The 16,331-nt window shown below is 39.9% G+C and overlaps 2 protein-coding genes across 4 annotated transcripts; both read left to right on the top strand.

Annotated features, from left to right (window-relative positions):
- The first annotated feature begins 3,896 nt into the window (after positions 1 to 3,896).
- nipa1 (NIPA magnesium transporter 1) lies at positions 3,897 to 6,253 on the top strand. Its single transcript, XM_067458453.1, has 5 exons — positions 3,897 to 4,174; positions 4,260 to 4,307; positions 4,401 to 4,491; positions 4,631 to 4,791; positions 5,542 to 6,253. Exons 1-5 carry the CDS (start codon positions 4,060 to 4,062, stop codon positions 6,045 to 6,047), a joined length of 921 nt encoding a protein of 306 aa, XP_067314554.1. The 5' UTR covers positions 3,897 to 4,059; the 3' UTR covers positions 6,048 to 6,253.
- A 268-nt stretch (positions 6,254 to 6,521) lies between these two features.
- On the top strand, positions 6,522 to 15,473 carry nipa2 (NIPA magnesium transporter 2). Of its 3 annotated transcripts, none has more exons than XM_067459955.1 (6): positions 6,522 to 6,657; positions 9,492 to 9,719; positions 11,042 to 11,098; positions 11,236 to 11,326; positions 12,379 to 12,539; positions 13,981 to 15,473. In XM_067459955.1, the coding sequence occupies exons 2-6, from the start codon at positions 9,581 to 9,583 to the stop codon at positions 14,634 to 14,636; spliced, it is 1,104 nt and encodes a 367-aa protein (XP_067316056.1). In that variant the 5' UTR covers positions 6,522 to 6,657; positions 9,492 to 9,580; the 3' UTR covers positions 14,637 to 15,473. The 3 variants fall into 3 exon arrangements, with proteins under 3 accessions (XP_067316056.1, XP_067316053.1, XP_067316055.1); XM_067459952.1 differs by lacking the exon at positions 6,522 to 6,657 and adding an exon at positions 8,583 to 8,738; XM_067459954.1 differs by lacking the exon at positions 6,522 to 6,657 and adding an exon at positions 9,281 to 9,409.
- The last annotated feature ends 858 nt before the right edge of the window (positions 15,474 to 16,331 follow it).

Raw genomic sequence — 16,331 nt, 5'->3', positions numbered from 1 at the left:
GCGCGCTTACTGCCAAGGAAGTTGTAATGGCTGCCTTGTCATGATAGCGCGCGCCCCTTCCACAGCGCGTTGCTGACTAGAGCGCGGCTTACGTCATAGCACGCGCTCACTGTCAGAGCATAAGGGCGTCGGAAAATGGCTGCCAAGCTAAGCCCTTTTTTCACTCTATCACTTCCAGTCCCCTTTATTCAGGCGGCTGGAAAGGTTTTTACACTGTAGACAAAGTGTCCACTACACAGTGTGCACCCCTACATAAGCACTGTTAATTCAGCCTCACAAAATCACAAATAAATCCCGCCGCGGCCGGATTACACCATATAAAGTCAACTAGCCTGTGGTCAAACACGCTTGTCTGCATGCGCGCTTTCAGTCTAGACTAGAGCATAACGGCATTGTGGAATGGCTCACATACCACCCGCACTTCCTTACATTCTCCCAGTTCCCTTAAGTTAAGTGACTGGAGATGAAATATTGCAGTCAACTAGCCTGTGTTAAACACGCTCGTCTGCACACTATGCTGTGTGCGTTTACCCCTGTGGATTTGCTCACTGGTTTGCACCGTGGGTATTCTACGTAGGTTGTGCGCCACTGCACATTGTTTACACTACACACAAAAGAGCTTTCTATGTAGGAAATGTGCCCACTTTACAGTCTGCACTCCTGCACCCAAGCACTTTTCACAAAGTTCACTCTCGCACACACAATATAAATGTGAGGCGTGCGCCCACTGCAAAGCCTGCACCGCCAAAACTAACACTATCCCCACAGTGTTACAAGCAGTGTTACAGCACAAGCAACCCGGCTAACAGGCCCCTATTACTAAGCGGCCAGCCCCCGAATCTAATTCAACCCCTGGCTTTACGAGCCCAGGCCTGGCAGGCCATTCCTGGTATATAATATTGGGTGTTGAACATATAAAACGAGGTTCTCGCTACAGTTTTGCTCGCAGACCCCGCGATTCAAGCCGTGGTCGAGCCCTCTGTAAGAAGCAGTGTCAGTCACGTGCTTCTCGCTGAGGCATTGAGACTGTTAAAGGAGAGAGCGGCGAAAACAGTACACCCGACGCTAGCGAGTCAGGTTTTTACTGTCGCTAATTCCTCATGCCGAAAATGGGTGGCGGTCTCAGGCCCATTTTCCAGGCATCTGAACAAAGCACTTATGACACGCTCGTTTCAAGGTGCTGACGGTGAAACAAATCCTCGCGCACATTCGCCCCGGGGATTGGGTTTTCTCAATAGATCTGAAAAATGCACACTTCACGTTACGATAACCCCCCACCCCCACTACAGGCCATTCTTGAGATTCGCCTTCGAGGGGCAGGCTTATCAGTACAGTCATTGTCATAGACTCAAGACTTACGGCATAAGAACCGTGCATGGCTAAGCCTGTGTTAGCCTGTCTCCTTTTATGGGCAGAGCACAATCTGAGCTCCCTAAGGGCGGCTTACGTGCCAGGTATTCTGAATCAGGGTCTGGACATGTTATCCAGAGGACCCATGTCCCCAGGGGGATGGTACCTTTACCCGCAAACAATTCAGCTCGCACAGCACACGCTGCCCAATATTTTTTCTGCAAACGCAGGGATGCCCTGGCCCATGTTGGCCCAGACTCCCTCTATATGTTCCCTCCGATCGCGATCCAGCTGCAGCCTGTGCTTTTTAATAGCCCCACTTTGGAAGAACCGCACATGGTTCCCCATACTGTTTCAGCTGTCAGACACAGCCCCATGCCTATTCTGCCAATGAAAGGGAAGGTCTGGCATCCCAATCCCGAGCTGTGGGCCCTCCACGTATGGCCCATCAACGGTATCCGGGAACCTCTCTGACAAGTTATGAACACTATTTCGGAAGCTAGAGCCCCTGCTATCTGGCAGCTCTGCTTTGAAGTGGTCAGTGGTTTTCTAACCAATGTGCTACGCGAAACATCGACGCACACTCATGCGAACTGGCGGAACCGCTCGCTTTCTCCAAGGGCTAATGGATGCGGGTCGTCCCCCCTCCATACTCGGGGTGTGTGTCTCCGCCATAGCAGCTAGCCACGCTCCGATCGCGGCACATTCACTAGGGAAAAGTGATCTTATTGTGTGTTTTCTTAAAGGGGCCAGGAGATTCAGCCCGCCTTGCCCCTACCTCGGTCCCTATTTGGGACCTCGCCATGGTTTTGGAGGCCGTGAAGGGTTCCCCCTCCTAACCACTTCAGAACACGAGCTTGAAGCACATATCACTCAAAACCGTTTTTCTGCTGGCTGTGGCCTCGGTTAACCGAGTGGGTGGCTTACCTGCACTCTCCGTGAGCCCTTCCTGTCTTGAGTTTGGGTCCAGCAACTTCAAGGTTGTGCTCAAACCGAGGCATGGTTTTATGCTGAAAGTGCTATCAACCCCTTCAGTATGCAGGTCTTTGCACTGCTTAACCCGCGTCTCAGAGAGAATAAGACGCAAACCTATTCTGCCCAGTCAGAGCATTGAGATTGTATCTAGAGCGCTCCGCCCCCTTCAGGCAGTCGGATCAGCTCTTCATTGCTTCGGTGGCCGCACTAAAGTTTGTGCTGTCATGAAACAGTCTCTCACACTGGATAGTGGATGCAGTCCCACTAGCATATAGGTCCAGGACCTAACCTGTCCTACAGGCATTTAAGCCCACTCCTCTAGAGGCATGGCCTCATCTTGGGCTTGGTCGTGTGACATTTCTTTGGAAGATATCTGTGCGGCGGCAGGCTGGGCCTCTCCGTCCACTTTTATCAGATTCTACAAGTTGGAGGTTCCAGCTCTACAAGCAGGGCTTCTCTCCATCTAGGCTCTATCTTGACCCTGGCAAACAGATTGCCTTACATTTTGGCCTGTACACATTAGTCCTTAAGCACTATTCATTCATCATAAGATCCGACTATGTCCGATCAGCTGTTCAAACGAACCGACTCTTCCGGTTCTTCATTCCCCTTATAAGCCGCCTCTGTCGGTGTCTCGGGGGTTTATAACATGTGCTTTGGGTATACTGGGTCAGTCAGCACACACGGCGCTTTACATTGTGTTCCCATACGTAATACGAGGAACCTCTCTCGAAAGGGAACGTACTCGGTTACTTTCGTAACCTCGGTTCCCTGAGAGAGAGGAACGAGTATTACGTTCCGTGCCGTGTTTATGCTTCTCAGGTATCGCTTCAGTCGATCTTAAAACCTGACACCTATGGCGAATTAGGGTCTTATATAGCCTCCTGTATGCAAATATAAGCACCTTTTTCGGCGGGCTTCTGGAACGCCCCCCATTGGTTCGTTCCTCTCAGCCGCCTCACCATAGGTTCCTGCAGTTGCCGCAGCCCGGCCAATCAGAGCGCTCCTCGCGCTGGGCTATGGCCGTGCAGCTCACTGCGCTTTACATAGATACCTTTATTAAAAGTTTTGCTTCACATTCTCGAGAAAAGGAGTTTTTCCCATACGTAATACTCGTTCCTCTCTCTCAGGGAACCGAGGTTACGAAAGTAACCGAGTACGTTTTAACGTAAACGTTTTATATTACAACGCCACCTGCCGTTAACAGCTTGAACCTCATATTACTAAAATAACGCAAGAAACACAGCAAGGGCCTTTTAATTATTATACTATACTTATTTGCGTTAAGGCATATAGAGCCGGGGTTTTTTAAACCCTTGAAACCATTTGTGTATGTCTCCCTGACTCCCTTATCTAACACCTGATTCAGGGGGTGGAAATGACACTAAAAAAGTTGTTTGCCAACCGCCTTAAAAGAAAGAAGAAGAGGAAGAAGAAGAACACCTGATTCAACTCATCAGCTCAAAATGCGCAGTGCTGGAGTACAAGACGGGTTTAAAACCCCGTATTAGAATACTCTTTTAATAGATAGTTTAGTCCTCTGCTTTAACCAGTAGAGGTCGTTAGTTTGGCAAGGACCCCTGAGAATGAACTTCCGGGATGTAATGTACGCCGATTCATGTTTTCGTGCATTTCTAGGTGAATAAGTCTATAAAACAAGCCTATGAGGGATTCATCAACAGTCAAAAAAGTGATCTAAAGACTTACACTGACCGTTCATAAACTCGCATATTTATGGATGACACTTCATTCCCAGTCGTTGGTGTTGTGATTGCCGTTGTGTCTAGTTTTATCAATGGGTCCACGTTTGTACTCCAGAAAAAGGGGATACTGCGAGCCCGCAAATCAGGTATTTTAACATCAGACCATCAGTCCCAGAGAAAAGTTACACATCCTGTCCAGATGTATTTAAAGTATGATCTGTGTCACCAAAGGTGGAACTTACCTGGCTGACTGTGTGTGGTGGTCTGGTACACTTGCAAGTGAGTTATACCTCTATATCTGCTAATAAATCTAAACTAATGTCAATAATGGTAGTTTAAATTGTGTATTAATGTTTTTTTTTTTTTTTTAAGTGATTGTGGGACAAATAGGAAATTTTCTGGCATACAATGTTGCCCCGGCAGTTGTGGTCACTCCCCTTGGAGCCCTGGGTGTCCTGTTTGGGTGAATTTCTTTATTATATTAAGAATGCAGTAGTCTGGGCAATCTCAAAATAAATATTACAGCAAAAACAATTTCAATCAGCATATTAGAGCATCTTTATTGTGACCTGGAGTGATTTTGTCTTTCCATCATTAATCAGGGCTGTTCTGGCATCCTGGATCCTTCAGGAACATCTCAATCTCATAGGGAAACTTGGCTGTGCTTTGTGCTGTTGTGGTTCAGTTGTGCTCATCATTCACTCACCCAAGTCTGAAAATGTTACATCAAGAGCAGAACTAGAGGAAAGACTGATGGACCCAGGTATGATAAACATGCCCGGTGGAGCCATAATCCATCTATTTTCAATGGCAGCCTGGTGGTTAAAGGGATAGTTCACACAAAAATGAAAGTTCTGTCATCATTTACTCACCACCATGTAGTTTCAAAATTGTATTACTTTCTTCTGTGAAACTGAAAATATGTTGCGAAGAACGTTGTTTTTCGCAAACACGGATTTCTTACCAGCATTATTCAAAATATTGTGTTCTGCAAAAAAAAGACACAAAAAAAAGATAAGTTATACATGTTTTGAATTGGAACAACATTAGGGGGAGTAAATGATGACAGAATTTTCATTATTGGGTGGACTATCCCTTTAAGAATAAGGGCCGATAACACAAAACTGAACTGAATTGCAAAGTTATGGAAATCATCTATTGTACTTTTGTGCAAATCACTTAACGGCAGATTTTTCCAAAGGGGCTATTCCTGCAAATAGGTTGCTTTGGTTCAGAATTGTCTTTTTTTCTAGTCTGTTTAATCTGGCCTGTATATAAATGTAATAATGTTTATACAACCATATATTATGTATACACAAACTTTTATGTTAGTTTGCGATTAATCGATCTGACAGCACTAAAATACATAGATGCTGAATAAAAGACTTTTGTTTTCTCTTAAAACAGTTCTGCTTAATTATCATTATATTAATTGATGTGTGGAGGAATGAACTTAACTCACTCTCATATATTGTACCGTACCATATTTCTGATCTTTTCATTCATGTTTCAGTGTTCCTGGTGTACATCTCACTGGTGGTCTTATTACTGATCATACTGATCGGTTGGCTGTCTCCAGCTCACGGAAAATCCAACATTATGGTATATGTGGGCATCTGTTCTCTCCTTGGGACTTTTACTGTGCCCAGCAGCAAAGGCCTGGGACTGGCGGCTCAGGAGGCCTTCAGTGGAACACCTACCGGTGATGGCAGAGCACTTTACCTCTTCCTGGGGTTGCTGGGAATTCTTGTAGTCAGTATTCTGATCCAGTTCACCTTTATCAACAAAGCCTTGGAGAGCTTTAGCTCCAACATGTTTGAGGCAATTTACTATGTGACTTTTACCTCATGTGTCATCATGGCCTCCGCTATTCTTTTCAGGGAATGGACAGCACTCTGCATTGTGGATTGTTTGGGTATTCTGTGTGGTTTTATCACAGTATCTGTGGGTGTTGCCTTATTACGCATCTCTCAAGAAGCTAAACTTGCTTGGAGCCAAACCAAAGCTAAAGAGGACTAGCTCATGAGTAGCTACATATTTTTAGTTATTTAGTTATTTTTAATCAATAACTGACAGGGTTGTTTTCACAAACAAAGATCGGATATGATGTGTGAATTGCAAATCACTGCAAATCAAAATAAGGGTGAAGTCCTATAACATTTTATAGATTGGATTATATTCATGAAAAAATTATGCATCAATTTTAACCTGCTAATAAAAACACTTTTAATTGCTTGATTGATGATTTAATGTAATAATATCAAATATATAATACATTTAATTGCCTATTGGAAATCAAAAAAATCATTCATTATAAGAAATGGTTCTCTTGGTCTAAAAAAATTCATTTTTTGTAAATAAATATTTGATAAGGTAAATTATATAAAGTATTAACGCTACTTTGTATAAAAATAAACACTGGGAGGACTTCCGTCTAGAATAATTATATGGTAACAGTTCTGGTCAGTCTACCATCAATAATTTAATGTAATTGTAAGCATGGCAAGATGACGGCCAGCAGGGGCTGTTTTTCTTACCTGTTGTAGACGTCAATTGGCTTCCTAGTCGATGTTAACTACTTCATCCTGATCCAGTCCCACCAGAGAACGGAAATCATCTCAATCCCAGAGTAAGTTGTGTGTTATTTTTATGTATTCCAATAGGGACATTTCTAGTTGTCTAGTTTACCCTTTTATCGTTCTGTGGTTGCGAGTTGTGGCCGGGTGAAAACCCGACCCGAAAGAGTTTGTGCTTGTACAATTTATCGATGTTTATATATTTTCATATATGTTAATAACATACTGTACCTATCTAGTTATACTTACAACAACGTTACATGTTGTTACATGTACAAGTGACAAGAGAGATTCCTTTATATCTGGTTTATTAGCACCTGTCTCAACGTTTGTATGTGCAACCAACTACTGTACGTCACTAGCTTAACATAAAGCACTCAAACACTTTTTATATTAGGAGGGGGGGTACGATTTAATTAATTTATTTAAAAAAAACACAAGTTTTCACTTTACATTTGGTTACAATGTTTTAACGCATGAAGGAGGACTTATAGGGACGTAGTACGTCAAAGACCAATCAAAATAGTGGTTCCGCACATGCGCACACGCTTCTACTTTCCCTGTACTGCTGGGAGTCCAACTTGCCTCTAATCGGCTCTTTCGAACAATTCATTTAAAAGAATCAGTGCATTCGGTGATTCTGTTACGTCAAGACGTTTTGCTGCATCATGTGAAAATCTAACCCATTTAGATTTGCAAATTGTATATTGCTAAATATTAATTTACATTCCAAAGTGTTGATAAAATCATACAATACATTCCAAAACATATTTTTCAATAATATTTTATTTATAACATCCCTACCACACTCAGATCACTCCAAATGCTCTTATGCTGCAGTTCTCTCCTATCGGAATTATTAAGAAAAGTGGACATAAACGCCCAAGTCATAATTTGAACGCAATAACTCGTAATCACGAGTTCAGAAGTGGGAAGTAGGAAATATCAGATAGTGAAGGTAGCAAATACCATAGATAGCCTACGTATATCTATGGCAACTACTATAAGTTCACTTATCTGCTGTATACATCTATGGCAAATACTATCAGTTCACTCATCTGCTCTCGGATCAGTAAGAGTCGAAGGAGAGAATTTTCGGTTCAATGAGTCGGTGGCTAGAGAAACTATATATCGAACCGAATCAGATAATTGAATTAGTTTTTCTAATTAATCAATAATTTTATTATTATTAATCTGTTATTGTTCCTTGATAAATTTCACCATCATTGTAATAAATTCAACCATCATATGCCCTGTATTGTATTTTGAATTTCAGCCCTTTGAAAAATACATTATTTTTCTGTGAAAAGTTATTTCATCTTCAAAGAACTTTAAAGGGATAGTTCACTTTTAAATTAAATTTTGATATGTTTTAGCTTACCTCATGGGCATCCGAGATGTAGGAGTATTTGTTTCCCCAGTAGTTTCAATTTCGATCATTTTAGGTCAAACCGTTCTTGTCTGTGTCTCAGGTCTATGGTCACCACCTCAAAGAGCATACACAGAGAAGTCCAAATTAAACAATCCCCCATCGTAAGTACACACTAATGGCCTAAGACACGTAACGAGCGGTTTGTGTGAGAAAACGAACAGTATTTATATCGTTTTTATCTCTTGAACAAATACTCCTACATCTCAGATGCCCACGAGGTAAGCTAAAACATATCAAAATTCAATTTCAAAGTGAACTATCCCTTTAAAGCTCTTAAGACGGTGGATGTTTGCTGCCCTTTTAATGTATTTTAAGATAATATAATGCAATAATTTATATTAGTAATGTTAAGTAAAATTTACTCGTATTATATATTTTTATTATTAATTATTTATTTTATAATTGGTACATTTCATTTCTAGTTATATTAGCAGTTTGATAAATGGATTGAATCCAGGTCAATTTATGGACGAATTGTTCAGACCGAGTTTTCGCGAACCGGTTCAACTGAGTGTTTGAAAAGATCCGACCCAAGAGAACGATTCGCTCACGAATCGCACGTCGCTGCCGTGTAGGTGGAGCTGCATGGGTTCGCGTCAACATCGCGTCTGAATTTCATGGTCGCAAGAAAATGTGAAAGTCAAAACCGTGAAATCTCTGTGCCCGGACACGATGTCGAGCTGATCGCTGGAATTCAACCAGGTATTCTGAATGACTTCATAACCTCTGTTAGCCACGGGTGTGTTTTGCTGTGAATTATGAAGCTAATTGGCTAGGCTATCCGGCTGGGGCTGGCTGTATGAATAAGGCAATTGTCATAATGTTGTCATCAAGAAAATATCGCCTAATGTCGCGAAAACCAAATGCTAACCCTTAAGAGATTGCTGGTTTACACTTGGGTTAAATGGACATAGGATGTTGTACCGCTGTAAAGTTTGCTGGATCAGCTGTATGCTCATGTCTCGCGCCTTAAAGGGATAGTTCACTCAAAAATAAAATTATCTCATTAAAATTCTGGCCTTGTTTGAAACAAACCTGAAACACTTCTTCCGCGAATACGCATATAGATGCACAGTGAAAATCTCAGGCACCATTCACTTTCATTGTATGAAAGTTATGGACGGGGAAAAAGTCTCTAGGATAAAACCTTGATCTCTGCTGATAGCATTCATTCCCTTTAAGTCAACATGTGTAATAGGACTTCGAGCCGGCAGTGGACAGTCACTTCCTGTACTGGTGATGTCATCTAGTCACTTATTGTGCATTACACGCACTGTTATTTTCATTCTCCTTCTGAGCAGTGTGTGTGTGTGTTGATATGAATGAAATCGATCTTGTGAGCTGTAATGTGTGTAGTGTTTCTCATAAAAATGGTATGACAGTTTTATCCCTTTCTTGGAACACATTGGATCTTATTTACATAATTATGATACATATTTATTTCTTTATTTCCAGGCTCTGCATTTGGCCAGGATTGTTCCTCTGGACTGAAACTTTGGTGCGTGTATGTCAATGTGACGAGAGGAAACTCTCCCGACGACACAATGGGTCAAGACAGAGGAAAGTACGATTTCTACATAGGCCTTGCTTTGGCAATAAGCTCAAGTATATTTATCGGTGGTAGTTTCATCTTAAAGAAGAAAGGACTCCTTCGACTGGCCAGAAAGGGCTCGATGCGGGCAGGTATGTTTCTCTCTGTAAGCTTTTTATCTAATGGTGTTAGAAAAATATACACAGATTTGCCAGAGAGGTTTAACTGGTATGGGTGGGAACATTTTTGAGAATTTTCTTTTTAAATTCAGACACACCTGCTCAGTAGCTGTCACTGTTAAGCTTAAAGGTGCAGCACATTACAGATCACTTGCCACACACTTTTTTATAAATCATTAACTCTGTTTCCATGTCATTGACTTCACCATACTGAGATATTTAACCCTTTATGGACTTTTTAAATAACTCAAGTTTTTTTCAAACTTGTTTTTGATTAAATAAGGTTTTTAAAAAAAACATGTTTTGTGTTATAGTTGAATTCAAATTGTTCAAAATGATTTGTCATGGATAAATACCACATCATGGAATACATATTTAGTGCATAGAGTAGTAGTCTACGTTCCATTGCACGGTATTAAAGAGTTTTTTTTATTTTATTTTTTTATATATATATATATTTAACATAGTGAAATTACACATTATAGGTTTTTTTTCTTTAGTATAAAAAACTAAAAAACTAAAATTAAAAAAAATGTTTTTAATTTAAATGAATCTATAGTGTGATTACAAAAGAACAATCAACCGAAAATGCACAGTGAAAATACATTTTAAAAATGTTTATTACACTTCTGATAATTACCCATAAATGGGTATTCTAAGGTACCTCCATTTTTTATATTTTACCATTTATAGTAAAAGTTAATGTACTATAATGTATGATATTGTTAGGTCAAAGATGTATATGACACTAACATTTATAAAAACTGATTTGTGGATATAGTTGATTTTGTTTTAAACAAAGTAGTAGTCAACTGTTTTTAACATTGACATTAATAAGAATTATTAAGACTGGAGGAGTAATGATGCTGAAAATTCAGCTTCGCCATCACAGGAATAAATGACATTTTACCACACAGTAAAATAGAAAACAAATAGAATATATTTGTATTTGTTTTATTGAGTTTTTATTAAATAAATGCAATTTTGAGTATGATACTTTTTTTTCTGTGTTCTATAATGTGGAGGGTTAACGGAATACTGCATCTCTGTTTAACATCAATACAAAGTAGTGTTGGCAAACTGATTTTAGTTCTGCGCCGTGACAGTTACAGAAATGTCTGGGGGATTATAATGTTTGAACCAAGTTGTCATCAATGAGTTTTTTTCAATGTTGATATCTAGAAAGTACGGTGGCAGATATATGATATTCAATGCAATTTAATTTGAGAAAGCATGACACCAAATTTCTGACAGTATATTGAATTAGATTGAATATTAATCAACTTGTTTACTAGGGCAAGGAGGTCATGCATACTTAAAAGAATGGCTTTGGTGGGCTGGCTTGTTATCAAGTAAGTGACACAGAGTAAACAACTAATATTCACCTTCAAGGCAAACTTGAAGCAGCTGTTTACATACAGAATATATTTATCATGTTTGTGGGTGAGCTGCTTGGAAGTAACTATTTTCTTTCTGTCTATTTTGACAGTGGGTGCAGGTGAAGCTGCCAATTTCGCGGCATATGCCTTTGCTCCCGCCACCCTCGTCACTCCTCTCGGGGCTCTCAGTGTGCTAGTCAGGTTTGTCAACCTTTCATGAATTTCTCATGTTGATGTCATCCTGTTTATTGTTAATGTGCAAATAAATGTTATTGGTACAGGAGGTGGATAAAGAATTGTAAAAATGCAGGGTTTTTTTTTTTTTGCAGGATGTTATTTTCACCCTGAAAACTAAAGTGTGATTCATGAGTGGTTTAGCGTTTGTGGTTTCCTTTTTATGTTTTGTAAACCAAGTACAAGCGTAGTAGTTGCTACATCTCTAAATGCTTAATGTCAACGGTATTATCTTCTCAAACGGACAAAATCAGCTACAACACAATGTTCACACTTTATTCACCATAAACTTCTAAAGGGGTTTCATGTAGACTATAAGACAAAAAGTAAAATAAGCTCAAACAAATGACCAAAAATAATTTTGAATTCATCCCCTTAATAACAGATTTTTTTATTTGGAAGAACAAGGGTTCCACGCTTCTTGGAAAAACCTGGATATATGCTTAAACATAAGATTTTTAGTCCGGGAAAAAGTAATTTTTTCAAGTAATGCTGTAAGTAAATGTAAAAAAATCATTATATAGTAAGTCATGAAAACCTAGACAATTGTAAATTAATTTGTTACAAAAAAAGATCATAATGAATAGCCATAATTGGGTTGCACTTTATTTTACAGGATGTGTACTTGCATGCTCTTACAGCGTACTTGCCTAAGAAAAATACTGGGTGATATAAAGTAACTACAGTGATTAGGTTTAGGAGTTGGTTCAGGGTTAGTAACTAGTTATTACCAAGATATTGTAATTACTGTATTAAGTGCATTGTATGGACTGTAAAATAAAGTGCTACCCATAACTGTAGTATCTACTTTGTTACAAAGTACAGGTTCTTTAAATATTTCTACTTAGTACTCAAGAATTCTAAAAAATATTATAGGCATAAGTCAGTAATGGGTCATAACTTGGACTTTGGGTTTCAGTTCAGGAATAGTTCTGTCATTTCCTCATTATGACATGAGGGTGAGTAAGTGAAGACTACCCTTTAAGGTGATTAAGTTTAATGTTTGCCTGTTTTTGCAGTGCGGTATTGTCCTCGTACTTCCTGACAGAGAGGTTGAACCTGCACGGAAAGCTTGGCTGTCTGCTCAGTATCCTGGGTTCCACTACCATGGTGATACATGCACCTCAAGAGGAAGAGATCGACAGCCTGAAAGACATGGCCAAAAAACTGGTTGATCCAGGTAAACTGACATGTAAAGACAATGACGACTCTCCTGGAATGTGATTCAGCATTGCCGATAGAAACAGCTTGTGGAGGAGCTGAATTCAGCTATTGTAGTATTAATATGCATTGCTGTTGTCTGGATAAGAGAAAATTATTAGTTACTTAATTATTAGACTTAATATGAGTTACACAATTGTTCAAAAGTTTAGGGGGCAGGCAGTAAGAATATTTGAATGTTGAAAAAATAAGTCTCTTGCAATGCAAGCTTGTTTCCATTCAAATAAAACATTTTAAAAGGTAATTGTGACTTTTTATCTCACAATTATAAGTTTACATCTCGCAATTCTGACGTTTTCTCACATTTGCAAGCTATAAAGTCAGAATTGCGAGATATAGCCAGAATTGCACGTTTTAAAGTCAGAGTTGCGTAATATAAAGTCAGATTTGCCAGACATAGTCAGATTGCGAAAAAAAAATAATTCTGTGATGAAAACGAGCTTCTATAGTATCTTATGCTTACCAGGGCTATATTTATTTGATCAAAAATACAAATAGTAATATTGTTAAATACTATTAAAATCAAAGATGTCATGCAATTTAATGCATCCTTGCGGAATAAAATTATGAATTAATTTTTTTACTGACCCAAAACTTTTGAACGACTGTGCACATACATGTTTACATTGTTAAAACAAATGTTTCTCTTAAAGGTCCACTAAAGTTGCCTTGAAACGCGTCGCATTATTCAATGTGTTGACGTGATTTCCTCTGAAACAGGGGCTGTTAGCAGCCCCTCCCCTTTTTTGAAACAGCCACTAGAGTTTCATTAATATACAGTTTGATTAGAGCCTTTCTTTTTTGTAAAGCCAGTTTCCTCTAACCGTTTATCATAATCTCCTCCATAACGCTTTGAAATACAGTATTCTGTGCAGAATTCAAATGGGTCCATCCGATATGTTTGTTCTCTGCGCCGACTCGCGCATATGATCCGTGTTGCGCTCTCGTGTCTCTAGTCAACGGCTCTGGTCTACACTGTGTGTGCTCTGCTGCGGTGTGTGAAACTAACGTAAAAACAGACTTCATTTGCCTCAAATGAAAGCAAATTTACGCTGAATCGTTTCCTATCACATAGCACGCTATATATATGTGCTGTTCACCTAGCCTGGATGCCCACGACATTTTTAGGTTGGGCGGTTCGGTCTGACCTCGATCCATAGAGGAGTAATTATCCCCGAACAGAAACTGTTTAGACCAATGAAATCATCAGGGCGGGCTTTAGACGATGACGGACAGATTCATGCGCGTCATCATGCACGTCATCAAAGGGGCTTGGATCCTATTTTTTCGAATCCTAAAAACTATAAAACTTCCATTTTGATTTCAGTGGGCCTTTAAGGGATTCTTTTGAAAGTGTTTAAAAAAATGCTGTATATAACTGACATTTGTCTTTTCTCTAGGCTTTGTGGTCTTTGCAACAGCTGTCATCATCACAGCTCTCATCTTCATCTTCGTAATGGGTCCACGCCACGGGCAGACCAACATCCTGGTCTACATCACAATCTGCTCTGTGATTGGTGCCCTGTCGGTCTCCTGCGTGAAGGGATTGGGCATCACCATTAAAGAGGCCATTGCTGGGAAGCCAGTGTTGCGAAACCCTTTGGCCTGGCTGCTGCTGCTGAGCCTGATCGCTTGCGTTAGCACACAGATCAACTACCTGAACAAAGCACTGGACATCTTTAACACATCTCTTGTGACGCCCATCTACTACGTGTTCTTCACCACCTCTGTGCTCTCCTGCTCAGCCATATTGTTCAAAGAATGGGAACACATGGGGACCGATGACATCATTGGGACGATGAGTGGTTTCATTACGATTATCGTTGGCATCTTCCTTCTGCACGCCTTTAAGGACGTTAACATCAGCTTGGCGACACTGGCTGTGTCCATCAGGAAGGACGAGAGGAACGGGCCGGTATTAAACGGCATGGCTGCTCACAACCACTCCAATTATGAGCTGCTCCATAATGATGTCACAGAGGACTTTGAAGACAGAGAGTCAGGATTGCCTTTCGACAGCGTCTCCAGAAGAAACGGCACTATGAGCGTCTCTTAGGTTCAAGGAGGAACCAATATGCAGCAGTCGCCTATGAAAATGTTAGGCTGCTCTATGGACTTTTAGCATTCTTCTTTTCAGATAAGATAAAACCTAAGACAATCAACTCTCAAAGCAAAAAAAACTCCAAAAGATGGACCAATCGATTGTACTAAGGGTTTTGTTTGCCTCTTTTTGTTTGTTTCAAGCTAGACTACATGGTAAGCGTCATCTCATTCCTCATGTAGCACTGTAAATATACAACTGTACGTTTTTAAGAGACTTTTGTTATATTTTATGTACAGATATCTGTATTTACATGCACTGTTTCTTTCTACAAAATCGGTAGTTGCTCTGACTTTGTAATAAAGACATCCAAGTGGAACGATGAAGAGACCATCAGTCTAAATCTAATTTAAAGGATAGTTTACTGAAAAATGAAAATCATCATTTACTCACCCTCATCACCGCATAGTCTTCTGAAGGCAACGTTCTCACAACCAGTCAGTGTTTTTTGAAAATTCGTAAATGAGGCAATACTGTGATTAAAATCACAACTTATTTAATTGGATGAATTCAAACATTACACACATATTTATTTAAATATGGCACATTTAACAAAACAATTAAAACAGTCCCCTGAAACATTACAATGAGTACACTAATATATATATTTTAAATTCTTTATGCATAAGGTCTGCATCCAATGCAGTGTTACGAGAAGAACATTCACATTGTCACGTACACACCTCTATCAGGCAATAGTCCCAAGTTTGTTTCATCTGTGGCATTTTGGGCATATGCAAGCTGTAATATTACATTTATATTGTTTGTATGTATAAAGGCTGTCAAAATGAATGCGTTAAAGCAAGCATTTTTTTAAAGCGTTAAAAATGTTTAACACAATATTAAAAAAAATCCTCATCCTTTGACTAGAAACATTACACTCACCTAAAGTATTATTAGGAACACCTGTTAAATTTCTCATTAATGCAATTATCTAATCAACCAATCACATGGCAGTTGCTTCAAAGCATTTATGGGTGTGGTCCTGGTCAAGACAACCTCCTGAACTCCAAACTGAATGTCGGAAACGGAAAGAAAGGTGATTTAAGCAATTTTGAGTGTGGCATGTTTGTTGGTGCCAGATGGGCCGGTCTGAGTTTGTCACAATCTGCTCAGTTACTGGGATTTTCACTCAACCATTTCTAGGGTTTACAAAGAATGGTTTGAAAAGGGAAAACATCCAGTATGCGGCCGTCCTGAGGGCAAAAATGCCTTGTTGATGCTAGAAGTCAGAGGAGAATGAGCAGACTAATTCAAGATGATAGAAGAGCAACTTTGACTGAAATAACCACTCGTTACAATCGAGGTATGCAGCGAAGCATTTGTGAAGCCACAACACGCACAACCTTGAGGCAGATGGGCTACAACAGAAGACCCCACCGGGTACCACTCATCTCCAATACAAATAGGAAAAAGAGGCTACAATTTGCACAACCTCACCAAAATTGGACAGTTGAAGACTGGAAAAATGTTGCCTGGTCTGATGAGTCTTGATTTCCGTTGAAACATTCAGATGGTAGAGTCAGAATTTGGCGTAAACAGAATGAGAACATGGATCCATCATGCCTTGTTACCACTGTGCAGGTTGGTGGTGGTGGTGTAATGGTGTGGGGGATGTTTTCTTGGCACAATTTAGGCCCCTTAGTGCCA

The sequence above is a fragment of the Pseudorasbora parva genome, chromosome 12 (assembly GCF_024679245.1).
Source record: "Pseudorasbora parva isolate DD20220531a chromosome 12, ASM2467924v1, whole genome shotgun sequence".
Lineage (NCBI taxonomy): Eukaryota > Metazoa > Chordata > Actinopteri > Cypriniformes > Gobionidae > Pseudorasbora > Pseudorasbora parva.
Note: the sequence above shows the minus strand (reverse complement) of the source record. Positions and strands in the feature narration are given on the sequence as shown.

Excerpts from the sequence above, each read along its gene's own strand:
- nipa1 (XM_067458453.1), top strand. The coding sequence starts at position 4,060 with ATGGATGACACTTCATTCCCAGTCGTTGGTGTTGTGATTGCCGTTGTG. Across the intron at positions 4,492-4,630 it reads GCCCTGGGTGTCCTGTTTGG|GGCTGTTCTGGCATCCTGGA; the intron begins GTGAATTTCTTT and ends ATCATTAATCAG. Across the intron at positions 4,792-5,541 it reads GGAAAGACTGATGGACCCAG|TGTTCCTGGTGTACATCTCA; the intron begins GTATGATAAACA and ends TTCATGTTTCAG.
- nipa2 (XM_067459952.1), top strand. The coding sequence starts at position 8,654 with ATGGTCGCAAGAAAATGTGAAAGTCAAAACCGTGAAATCTCTGTGCCC. Across the intron at positions 11,327-12,378 it reads GCTCTCAGTGTGCTAGTCAG|TGCGGTATTGTCCTCGTACT; the intron begins GTTTGTCAACCT and ends CTGTTTTTGCAG. Across the intron at positions 12,540-13,980 it reads CAAAAAACTGGTTGATCCAG|GCTTTGTGGTCTTTGCAACA; the intron begins GTAAACTGACAT and ends TCTTTTCTCTAG.